The sequence below is a fragment of the Ceratotherium simum genome, chromosome 15 (genome assembly GCF_057802395.1).
Source record: "Ceratotherium simum simum isolate JZ-2026a chromosome 15, ASM5780239v1, whole genome shotgun sequence".
NCBI classification, from domain to species: domain Eukaryota; kingdom Metazoa; phylum Chordata; class Mammalia; order Perissodactyla; family Rhinocerotidae; genus Ceratotherium; species Ceratotherium simum.
Genome location: NC_141914.1, coordinates 28,390,143 through 28,403,508, shown reverse-complemented (window position 1 = coordinate 28,403,508; position 13,366 = coordinate 28,390,143). Strand labels below are relative to the sequence as shown.

Below are 13,366 nucleotides of genomic sequence, written 5' to 3'. Positions count from 1 at the left end.
TAAGGAAAGGATGACCTGAAGAAACAGTTAAACCTGAGCATTTTTATACTAGGTTTGATGAAGAGTGGAAAGTCATGGGAAAATATGATAGGACCAAAGGATATGAGCCAAGAGTAGTAAACTAGGGGAAACTTAGCAAGGCCTCTTTGTTCAGTTCCTCTCAGTGTCCCTCCATCTTCACAGATAAGGATGCTCCTTTCCTCCAGGTGTAGCGAAGTCACTTCTTGTGTGAGGATCTTATGACCTGCTTCAGGGGAAGGTCACAGAGTCCTTCCTGTACCTGCCATTTTTCAAATTTGTTCAACTTAAAATATTCAATATGCCAAGGTTCCATATTTGAGGATAGTGTATTATGAAACCCATCAAGTATATGTTGCTTTCATAAGACATACCTTAAAAATTAGGCTATGGAAAGGCTGAAAGTAAGAGAATAGAAACAAGACACACCATGTAAACATTAATCAAAAGTAAACTGGTTTGTATTACTATCAAAGTATACTTTAAGGCAAGAAACATTGCTAGAGATAAAAAGGGACAGTCCATAAAAATAAAAGGTTCACTCCATCAGGAAGATATATTTATATATATTTTATTTATATTTATTTGTTTGCACTTAATAGCACAATCTCAAAATACGTAAAGTATATATGTAAATTGACAACTACACAGGAAAAAAAAATTTCACAGTCATAATGGGACAACTTAACACATCAGTCAGGAAGTACTAGAATAAGAAAACAAATAAAAAATCAGTAAGGCTATAGAATAAGACAAATTAAAAACCTTACCTGCCTGACATATGTAGACCAGTGCACTCAACATCTGCAAAATTTACACATCAATTTCAAGTGCACATAGAACAATTAACAAAACTAATCATACGCTAAGCCACAAATTTCAAATGATTGAAAACAAATATTCTCTGACTACGATGAAATTAAAACAGAAATCAGTAATAAAAAGATCACTAGAAAATCCCCATATATTTGGGAATTAAGCGTTATTCTTCTGAATGGGTCAAAGAAGAAATCACAGCATAAATTAATAAATGTTTTGAACTAAATGGTAATGAAATTGCCAAGTAAATAAATTTGGAGCATGTAGTAGCCTTGGTGATTGAAAATCACCTTAAATATTAGGAAAGAATGTTAGAAGTCAAATAATTAGGAAATAAATGTTGACAATCTAAGATCTTGAGAAGTTAGAAGACCAGTCAATTAAATTCAAAGAAGGTAGAAATTAATGAAATAGAAAACAAGCATATGGTAGAGAGGGTCAACAAAACCAAAAATGTTTTCTTTGAAAATACTATAAACTGTTAATAAGAAAGATCAAGAAAAGAAAATAAAGAAAGCATAAATAATATCAAGAATAAAAGTGGGACTATTACTACTCATCCAGTAGACATTAAAAAGGTTAACACAGGCAACCCAGTAGAAAAATGAGCAAAGGACTTGGATGCTTCACAAAAGATGATATTCAGATAGTCAATAAACTTATGAGATGGTTCTCAATTAATTATGGAAATGCAAGTTAAAACCAAAATGTCATATACTACCACCCACACACCAAAATAGCTAAAATGCAAAGAACAGAAAATATCAAATGTTGGCAAGGATGTGGAGCATTTGAAACTCATAACACTGATAGGAATGTAAATTTGTACATCCACATTGGTAAACTGTTTATAGTATCTGCTAAAGCTAAACATATGTCACATAACTTAGAACCCAGAAGTTTCATTCTTAGATATATACTCAACAGAAATGCTTACATATGTTTACCAAAGACGTGTGCTAGATTACTGACAGAAGTACTATTAAAAATAATCAAAAACTTTATCCAAATGCCCATCAGAGAAGACATACATAAATTATGACATATTCACACAGTGAAATATTCTACAGTAATGAGAATGAGCAATCTCCAACTATACACAAAAGTATGGAAGAATCTCACAAACATAATTTGAGTAAAAAAATCCAGACCTAAAAGTCTATGTACTCCATGATTCCATTTATACATATTCTGTGATTCCAAATTTAATCACTGCTTATAGAATTCAGATAGAGGTTACTCTTTGAGGGTAAGTTGGTGACTGGAGTGAGCACACCCAGATTCTAGGGTGCTGCTGTAATGTTCTATATCTTGATCTAGGTACTAAATACACAGGTACATGTAAGTTGGTGAAAATTCATCTAGCTGTACATTTATGATATTTCTCTTCTATGTTTGAAAGTTATACTTCAAAAAAAACTTCAAAAAAATCTTAAAAAAGAAATAGACAAGGAAAAAAAGAAATAGAAAATTTAGTCCTGTACCAATTAAAGGACTTGATTCTGCCATGAAAAGCTTTTCCACAAATAAAACACTAGGCCAGGAGGACTTGCTGAATTCTTCCAAAAGCTAAGAAGTAATACCAGTCTTATACAAATTCTTCAGCTAATTTTATAGGCATTAATATTTTTTTTTTGGTGAGGAAGATCAGCCCTGAGCCAACATCCATGCTAATCCTCCTCTTTTTGCTGAGGAAGACTGGCTCTGAGCTAACATCTATTATGGGGATTAATTTAATACCAAAACCTGACAAAGACTTCACAAGAAATGAAAGTGATAACCAGTCTTAACATGAACATAGATGCAAAAATCCTTACCAGAATTTGAGCAAATTGAATCAAACAATTTTTTAAAATAAAGTAAAATAGGGGCTGGCCCGGTGGCGTAGCGGTTAAGTTCGCCCGCTGTGCTTCAGCGGCCCGGGGTTCACAGGTTCAGATCCCAGGCGCGGACAGATGCACTGCTTGTCAAGCCATGCTGTGGCGAAGTCTCATATAAAGTAAAGGAAGATGGGCAGGGATGTTAGCCCAGGGCCAATCTTCTTCAGCAAAAAGAGGAGGATTGGGAATGGATGTTAGCTCAGGGCTAATCTTCACAAAAAAAAATAAAGTAAAACATAACAACCAAGTTGGGTTTATTCAAGGAATGCAAGGCTAGTTTAACATTTAAGAATTAATCAGTGGTGAAGCTATAGAGAAGATGGAGTAGGTAGCACCAGGAATACATCTCCCCACCTAGACAATAATTGGACTTGCAGAATCTGTCTAATGTGACTATTTTGGAATTTGGGAGTCTATTGAAGGCTTGCAGCTTCTAGGGGAAGGTTTGAATGGTTAATTTTGGTTAATTTTGGCTCTTAGCATGGTAGCAGCTACCTGTCTCCCCACCTTCATCCCCATAGCAGGCAGCTGTGCACACATTCCTTGAGCAGCTTGCACAAAGCTTGTAGGTGCCAAAGTGGGCAATAAGGATCCTGTCCTCCAAATTTTGGGGATCTGTGCTCTGATAGCTGAGTGCTGCTTCTGATTGTAGAGCTGCAGACACAGAGGCAGGGAACCATTGTTGCAAACCCCACTGCCATTGTTGCAAGCCCCTACCCCTTGGGCCGAAGTAACAAGGGGCTAGTGCCTTTCTTCCCCCACTTTACTTTCTCTTTTTCCCTATCTGGGAGCCAGACTAGGGCATTCATATATATGGGGGAATTTAGAAAATCACTACACATGCCCAAGGAAAGGCATAGGCTCAGAAGGGACCTGAGAAGACCTTAAGTGTGTATACTTCAGGCTTATCCCTGACATGGAGGCATCCTACAACATTTTTTTAAAAAAGCAAACCCTAGGAAGAGGGAGAATTTTATTTCCAGCATTATCACATTGTAAGATTCTAGGGTCCAGTTTTCAACAAAAATTCATGAGGCATACAAAGAAACAAGAAAGTATGGTCTATTCAAAGGAAAAAATAAATCAACAGAAACTCCCTGAAAAAGACCTAATGGCAGATATACTAGAGAAAGACTTTTAAGACAGCTGTGTTAAAGATTCTCAGTGAACTCAAGGAAGATGGGGAGAAAGTCCAGAAAATGATGTGTGAACAAATTGGAAATATCAATAAAGAGATAGAAAACCTAAAAAGAAATTCTGGAGCTGAGAAGTACAATAACTGAAATGAAAAATACACTATAGGGATTCAGAGCAGATTTGAGCAGACAGAAGAAAGAATCAGCAAACCTGATAGAACTGTGGAAATTATCAAGGCTGATGAGCAGAAAGAAAAAAAGATTGAAGAAAAGTGAACAGAGTCTAAGGGACCTGTGAGCCTAAGGGCCTGTCAGGCAGATGAATATTTGCATCTGGGAGTCCCAGAATTAGAAAAGAGAAAGGCAGAGAGAATATTTGAAGAAATAATGGCTGAAAACTTCCCAAGTTTGATGAAAGACATGAATACAAACGTTCAAAAAGCTCAACAATCTCCAAGAAAGATGAACCCAAAGAGACCCACACTGAGACATGTTATAATCAAACTTGCAAAAAACAGAGACAATGAGAGAATCTTGAAAGCAGCAAGAGAGAAGTGAATCGTCACATACAAGGAATCCTCAATAAGATTATAAGCAGATTTCTCATAGGAAACTTTGGAGGCCAGAAGACAGTGGCCAGTATATTCAAAGTGCTAAAAGAAAAAAACTGTCAGCCAAGAACCTTATATCTGGCAAAACTGTCCTTTAAAAATGAAGGAGAGGGGCTGGCCTGGTGGCGTAGTGGTTAAGTGCGCATGCTCCACTGCAGCGGCCCAGGGTTCAGATCCCGGGCATGCACTGAAGCACCACTTGTCAAGACATGCTGTGGTAGCATCCCATATGAAGTGGAGGAAGATGGGCATGGATGTTAGCCCAGAGCCAGTCTCCCTCAGCAAAAAGAGGAGGATTGGCAGATGTTAGCTCAGGGCTAATCTTCCTCACAAAAACAAAAATAAAATGAGGGATAAATTAAGACATTCCCAGACAAAACAAAAGCTGAGGTACTTCGTAACGATAGACCTGCTCTGCATGAAATGCCCAATGGAGTCCTGCAAGGTGAAATGAAAGGACACTAGATAGTAATTTGAAGCCATATGGAGAAATAAAGATCTAAATAAAGGTAAATACATGAGCAGTTATAAAGCTAGTGTTATAACAGTGGTTTGTAACTGTACTTTTCAGACTAAATAGACTTTAAATCAAAAAAGGTTACATGCAACAAGAAGGACATTATATATTAATAAAAAATTCAATATGGCAAGAAAATATAACAATTATAAACATTTATGTACCTAATGACAGATCATCAAAATATCTGAAGCAAAAACTGACATAACTGAAGGGGGAAATAGATAGTTCTACAATAATAGTTGGAGAGTTCAATACCCCACTCACAAAATAATGGATAGAACAACCAGACAGTAGATAAGTAAGGAAATAGAGGACTTTTACAACACAGTAAACCAACTAGACCTAACAGACATATACAGAACACCCTACCCAACAACAACAGAATATACATTCTTCTCCAGTACACATGGGACATTTTCCAGGATAGATCATATGTTAGGCCACAAAGTAAGTCTCAATAGATTTTAATAGATAAATACCATAAAAGTATCTTCTGATCACAACAGGGTGAAGTTAGAAATCAATAACAAAAGTAAAACTGGAAAATTCACAGATTTTTGGAAATTAACACACTTTTAAACAACCAATGGATGAAAAAAGAAATCACAAGGGAAATTAGAAAGTACTTAGGAATGAAAACAATAACACAACATACCAAACTTATGGGATGCAACAAAAGCAGTGGTAAGGGGGAAATTTATAGCGATTTGTGTTAAAAAACAAGAAAGACATCAAATCAACAACCTAACTTTACAAAATTAAGGAACTGGAAAAAGAAAAACTAAATCCAGAGCTAACAGAAGGAAGGAAATAAAGATTAGAGCAGAGATCAACAAAATAGAGAATAGAAAACAAGAGAAATCAATGAAACCAAAGGTTGGTTCTTCAAAAAGATCAACAAAAATGACAGATCTTTAGCTAGATGGACTAAGAAAAAAAGAAGACTCCAATTACTAAAATCTGAAATGAAAGTGGAGACATTACTACCAATTCTACAGAAATAAAAAGGATTAAAAGAGTACTATGAACAGTTGTGCACCAAAAAAATAGATAACCTAGATAGACAAATTTCTAGAAACACAAAACCTACCAAGACTAAATCACGAAGAAATAGAAAATCTGAATAGACCCATAACTAGTAAGGAAGTTGAATTGGTAATGAAAAACTCCCAGAAAAGAAAAGCCCTAGACCTTCAAAAGCCCATGGCTTCACTGGTGAATTTTGCCAAACATTTAAAGAACTGATGCCAATTCTTCTCAAACTTTGAAGAGGAAGAAACACTTCCTAACTCATTTTATGAGCCCAGCATTATCCTGATAAAAAGTCATATGAATATACTACAAGAAAAGAAAACTACAGACTAGTATCTCTTATGAACATCGATGCAGAAATCCTCAACAAAATACTAGTAAATAGAATTCACCGATGTATTAAGATTATACACCATGAGCAGGTGGGATTTGTTCCTGGAATGCAGGGATGGTTTGACTTATGAAAATCAATCAACTTAATACACAGCATCAACAAAATGCAGGAAAAAAACATAGAATCATCTCAATTGACGCAGAAAAAGCATTTGACAATATCCAACACCCTTTCATGATGAAAATACTCAACAAAATAGGAATAAAAAGAAACTACCTCAACATGATGAAAGCCATGTATGAAAAATGCACAGCAGATGTCATACTCATTGATGAAAGGTTGAAAGCTTTTCCTCTAAGATGAGGAACAAGGCAAGGATGCCTGCTTTCACCACTTCTATTCAACATAGTGCTGGAAGTTCTAGCCAGAGGAATTAGGCAAGGAAAAAAAATAAAAGGCATCCAAAGTTGGAAAGGAAGAAGTAAAATTATCACTGTTTGCAGATGATATGATCTTATCTGTAGAAAACCCTAAAGATTCCACATAAAAGCTATTAGAACTAATAAATTCAGCAAAATAGCACAGCAAGTCAACACAAAAAAAAATCAGTTGCATTTCTATACATGGACAACGAACAATCTGAAGACGAAATTAGAAAAACAATTTCATTTACAATAGCATCAAAAAGAATAAAATACTTAGGAATTAACTTAACCAAGGAGGTGAAAGACTTGTACACTGAAAACTACAAAACATTGCTGAAAGAAATTAAAATATAAATAAATGGAAATAGATCTTATGTTCATGTATTGAAATACTTAATATCATTAAAATGTCAGTACTATCCAAAGTGATGTACAGATTCAGTGTAATCTCTATCAAAATCCCAATGATGTTTTTTGCAGAAATAGAAAAACCCATACTGGGCCAGCCCCGTGGCTTAGCGGTTAGGTGCGCGCTCCGCTGCTGGCGGCCTGAGTTCGGATCCTGGGTGCGCACCAACGCACCGCTTCTCCAGCCGTGCTGAGGCCGTGTCCCACATACAGCAACTGGAAGGATGTGCAGCTATGACATACAACTATCTACTGGGGCTTTTGGGGGAAAATAAAGGAATAAAAAATTTAAAGAAAAAAGAAAAACCCATACTAAAATTCATATGGTATCTCAGGAGACCCCCCAATTAGCCAAACAGTCTCTAAAAAGAACAAACTGATAGACTCACACTTCCCAATTTCAAAGTTTACTAGAAAGCTACAGTAATCAAAACAGTGTGGTATTGGCATAAAGACAGATATCCAGAGCAATGGAATAGAATAGAGAGCTCAGAAATAAACCCTCCCATACATGGTCAGTTGATTTTTGACAAGGATGCAAGACGATTCAATGGGGGAAAGTACAATGTTTTCAACAAGTGGTGCTGGGAAAACTGCATATCCACATGCAAAAGAATGAAGCTGGACCCTTACCTAACACCATATACAAAAATTAACTCAAAATGGATCAAGGACCTAAATGAAGGGCCTAAAACAATAAAACTCTTAGAAGAAAACATAGCACAAAAGCTTCACAACATTACATGTGGCCATGATTTCTGGGATATGACACCAAAAGCAAGGTAACAAAAGAAAAAAGAGACAAATTGGACTTCCTAAAAATTTTTTAAAATTTGTGCATCAAAAGATACTATCCACAAAGTAAAAAGGCAACTCACAAAATGGGAGAAAATATTTGCAAATCATATATCTGATAAGGGATTAATATATCGAAAAGTCCTAAAATTTAACAAAAAACCAAACAACTTGATTCAAAATGGGCAAAGGACTGGAATAGACATTTCTGCAAAGAAGATATACAAATGGCCAACAAGCACATGAAAAGATGCTCAAGATCACTAATCATTAAGGAAATGCAAATCAAAACTACAATGAGATATCATCTCACACCCATTAGAATGGTTACTATCAAAAGAAAAGAAAACAAGTGCTGGTGAGGATGTGGAAAAATTGGAACTCTTGTGCACTGTTGGTGGGAATGTAAAATGGTACAGCCACTGTGAAAAATAATATGGCAGTTCTTCAAAAAATTAAAAATAGAATTACCATATAATTCAGCAATTCCACTTCTGGTTATATACCCAAAAGAATCGAAAGCAGGATCTTGAAGAGAGATTTGTACACCCGTGTTCATAGTAGCATTATTCACAATAGTTAAAGCATAGAAGAAACCCAAGTGTCCATCAGTAGATGAATGGATAAGCAAAATGTGGTCTATACATACAAAGGAAGGAAATTCTGCAATATGTTACAACATGGAGGAACCTTGTGGACATCATGCTAAGTGAAATAAGCCAGTCACAAAAAGGCCAATATACTGTATGATTCCACTTATGTGAGGTACTTAGAGTAGTCAAAATCATAGCAACAGAAAGTGTAATGGTGGTTGCCAGGAACTGAGGGGAAGTGAGAGTGGGAGACATTTTTAATAGGTACAGAGTTTGGGTTTTACAAGATGAGAAGAACAATAGGGATGGATGGTGGTGATGGTTACACAATAATGTGAAATTACTAATGCCACTGAACTATAAACTTAAAAATGGTAACTTTTGTGTTCTGTATATTTTACCATAATTTTTAAAAATTAGTGTAGTGTACCACATTAACATTTTAGGAATAAAAGCATATCATCATTTTAATAAATGCAGAAAAAGCATTCGATAAAATTAACATCTATTCGTGACAAAAACATTTTGCAAACTGTGAATAGAAGGGAATTTCTTTAATCTGATGAATGTCATTTACAAAATATCAAAGCAGACATCGTATTTAATGGTGAATTATTGAAAGCTTTCCCTCTTAAGTTGGGAACAAACTCCCATATACCCATCATCCAGCTACAACAGTAATCATCAACTATGACCAGTCTTGTTTCATCTATCCCCTCACTTCCTTACCCCTCTGCTCCAGATTATTTTGGAACAAATCCCAGACATTGTATGATTTCATCCATATATTTCAGTATATATTTGAAAGATAAGAATTCCTTATTAAAAAACATCACTGTGATGTTACACTTAAGCAGAAGTTTTTTGACATCATCAGTTCAGATTTTCCTTATTGTTTCGTAAGTTTTATTTATGTTTTTTTAATTTGTTTGAATCAAGTTCCAAATAAGGTCTATTCATGACGATTGATAAGTCTTTTAATCTATAGCTTCTTCCTCAATATCTTTTTTTTTTGTATTTAGTTTTTGAAAAAACCAAGTCATTTCTTCTGCTGAGTTTTCCCTAGACTGTATTTTGCCGATTGCCTTTTCGTAGTGTTGTTTAACATTTTCACGTGTCCCCTTTCTTATCTATAAATTAGTAGGTAGATCTGTAAGTCATAGTTTAATATGAAATTTTCATCAAAGTCAAAATTGTCAAATGCTTAGTTTTTTTGGCTGCTTTGAGCCAATGCAAAATTGTGTTGAATCCTTCTGTCATTCCAAGTGTAAAGCTATATATTTAGTGACTGAATCTTGTTTTTAATGACATCCATATTCTCGACAGAGCTCAGCTTTTCATGATTTTGTGTTTTATGTGTCTTATCTCCTTTGTTGTCTTTTTTCAGAAAGTATTATACTGTAGTAATTACCAGTTTCTAAATGTATTTGTACAGGGAAATGAATAAGCGTCTGACAGAAGAACAAGCCAGAAAGACATTTGAGAGAGCCATGAAACTGGAACAAGAATTTACTGAACATTTCACAGGTTGGTGTCACATGTGGCACTGCCCTTTATGGTAGAATTTTGCTTTAGAACCATATGAACTGACCCATTGAAATGTATTTTGAACTATGTCCACATCTTCCAGTAGTAATTAGTAGTAATTAGTCCTGTCATTTTCAGAATAATTCATCTAAGCTAGGCAGTGGTGATGAGGAATCTTGAAATTCGTAGTTTCTTAAATTGTTGATTAGGACAGCATGTATAGGAATAATTCATACTTGACTGGAGAAAAATAGATTCAGGCCTGATTTCTTCTATGAAACTGACTTTTCTTTTATCCATTATAAATTTTGACCCATTTTAATGTATTATTTGTTTAAAAAGAAAAGAGTGGGTAGCAATTCCCAAATAATCTTCTCTCATTCCTTTTGTCCTTTAAATTATTCCTTAGGTATCTTTGGACAGGTTTTTGTCGTTACTGTTGTTTGTTTGAAATAATGATCAGCTTATATTTGGTGTTCACACTAAGTACCATTAAGTGTCATGGTATTGTAACCCCTGTGTTGTTTTTGTTTTTTGTTTTTGTAATTTCAGACTTACAGAAAAAGCATAAGAATAGTACCAGCAATTCTCATATACTCTTCACCCGTGTTCCCCACATTTATAATTTTTTTCTGAAACATTTAGAGTAAGTTGCAGACAGATGCCCTTTTGCCTCTAAATATGTCAGCGTATATTTCCCAAATACACAAACCAAAGTAAAAATCACCAAATCTTACTTTATGATCAATTTTTAAAATAAAAATTTTTAAACTTTTCAAATAGGAAAATTAGTGAAATGAGCAGTTTTTACTGAGCAAACAATATGTAAATGGTGTCTCTTCCTGGATGAGTAACTGTTTCTAAGATTTAAACGTATACTATTTCACCAATAGTTGTAATGGTGAAGACAGACAGTTAATGGAGATTTCTGATTTTGTTTCTATTATTACAGCTATTGTACAGGGAGATACGCTGGAAGACATTTACAACCAAGTGAAGCAGATCATAGAAGAACAGTCTGGTCCTTACATCTGGGTTCCAGCAAAAGAAAAGCTATGAGGACTGATGTTTCTGTTTCTCTTTTCTACCATCTTATTTTCTTTGACACTTCTTTGCCCTTTCCTACTGGAGTCTATCTTCAGTACTCCTTCCATGTTGCACCATATCCCACCCATCATGGTCTGCAGCTGCACTTACTTTTGACATCTAGTGTCTCCTTCCAGTTGTAGCATCTGTATTATTTTATGTCACTATTGGTTCGTGGCCATTTTTCAGAACTGAAGATGGAGTGGCCTGACCAGCTATTAAGGATTTGGGGAGACGGGGAAATTGTGGTAAAATTCCTTAATGTTTAAGGGAAAGTAACTTTAAGAGATTTTCAGAAAAGCTTTATATACATTCTTTTCAAATTTCAATATAAGTGAAAGAACAGTGGTTTTAATCAGTGATTTAGTAAACTTTGAGCAACAATGCACGCTTAACTTTAATAGCATGGTTTGGCCAATATATTAGCTCTCAAGTCCTTTTCTCAATTGACTTCTGTTATCAAAGCAAATATTTCATTATAGACAAATAAGGAAAATATGTGTTTTTTAATTTCAAAATTATTGTCTGGGTTAACTTGCATAATTTCACAGGGAATATTCATTTTTCATAAGAGTTCTTAAAGTCTTGTTTAAGGTTTTTTTTTTTTTTTGATACATTTGCTAGGAATAGCAATGTTTAAATGTTTTTAATCTACTTGTGCAACACTATTTATAGTGTCTTCCAAAAGTTGTTCATGCATAACGATCATCACATTTTCTGAATTGAGGCCATGTTTAGGTGCTAGGGGAGCTCACCTTTTACACATAAGGTTGAGAAAATTTCATAGACATAAATACAGGTAAAACAGACATTACAGTGGTGATGTAGTAATCATTATGGCAATGGAAAAGGAGTCCAATTCATAGTCTAAAACTCTAAATGTATTCTTAGGGGTCAGATTTTAATGAATATTTTACCCACAATAACTGCCTATTTTGTTATAATAAAATATATATATATAAATATATATAAAACTTTCTTTAACTAAACTCTGTAACTATGGGAATTACTTTCTTTACATAGTTGCACACACACAAACATATATATATATTTAAAATATATTTTTTTCTTTTGCCACCTACTCTTAACTTTTTGTTTGGTTTTTAAATTAAATATTAATTGATTAGACTTTATCTTCCTTAATCATGTGAACTGAGAACAAGGGTATGGTGGTTGTGGAAAGAAACCTTTAGGGAAATTAGATTACAAGTAAAAGTATGGGCGTGTTCTCCTCTTTTCTACAAAAGTTTTCAAATGGCTCCTGGTTTTTGTTGTTGTTGCTGTTGTTCTTGTCATCGGGTTTGGATTTGGTCCTCTGCCTCTCCCTCCAGTTCCCCTCCTTTCATTAATAGGCAACAGGGAAAAGCCTGGTGTGTGTGAGTGTGTTCCCCTCAAACTGCACACCTTTTCATCTCCCGTAGCTGCTCTGCACTAGAGTCGCACAGATCTTTATGGTGAGCAATTTTAAGAAATTTTAGTGAAACGCAGATATGATTTCAGAAATCAGTTTCTCTGGTCTTTTATATTAATAATTTTGTTTGGCTTCCCATTGCTTTTTTGGAGTTATTAAATATGTGTTTTTGACAACCTCTTCATTACAGTTTCTTAAACAAATGAGTACTGGTTTGTAAAGAATTATCAACATTATCCATTCCATTTATGAGAAAGAGGAGAACAGCTAATAAACTTTATTGTAAAATCCATATGTTAAATGTGTCTTGAATTCTGAAAGAAAAAATTATTTTACAAGCTAACATTTTCTTGGAGCAATTTTGGGCATCATGTAATTTATAAACTGAATTCAAGAGCCATTAGGCAGCCTAATAAAAATTTTTTCTGTAGGTTTCAGAACTATGTTAACATGTTGAAATATATAATATAGCGGTTAACACCAAATATAGTAGGTTGTTACCAAACATAAACATAGTAGAAGAAAATCATTGTAAAATGATGTCAAGAGCCCCAGAAATCACCTTACAGCAAGACCCCAGCATAAGCCATTTTGAAGTATTTACTGGTCACATGTTGTGAAATATCAGGAGATTATATAAAGTGATGCCATTTATGTGTTAAAATGTATATTACATTGCTTTCTGGATGTCCTTGTTAAGTGCTTATTTTTGTAAGGAAATACTAACTTTTGTGCAGCTTTCTAGATTGTATAGAATTAGCAGTAAAAGTA

At 34.6% G+C, this 13,366-nt stretch overlaps 1 protein-coding gene across 15 annotated transcripts in view; it reads left to right on the top strand.

The window, feature by feature from the left end:
- The window catches only part of DLG1 (discs large MAGUK scaffold protein 1), a 283,086-nt gene extending 270,199 nt beyond the window's left edge, over positions 1 to 12,887 (top strand). For all 15 annotated transcript variants that reach the window (XM_087439816.1, XM_087439818.1, XM_087439817.1 and 12 more), the window contains 2 exons: positions 10,007 to 10,098; positions 11,051 to 12,887. In XM_087439816.1, the coding sequence (XP_087295942.1) occupies positions 10,007 to 10,098; positions 11,051 to 11,157 (199 nt within the window). In that variant the 3' untranslated portion in view covers positions 11,158 to 12,887. The remainder of the gene's footprint in view (positions 1 to 10,006; positions 10,099 to 11,050) is intronic.
- Positions 12,888 to 13,366: the final 479 nt, after the last annotated feature.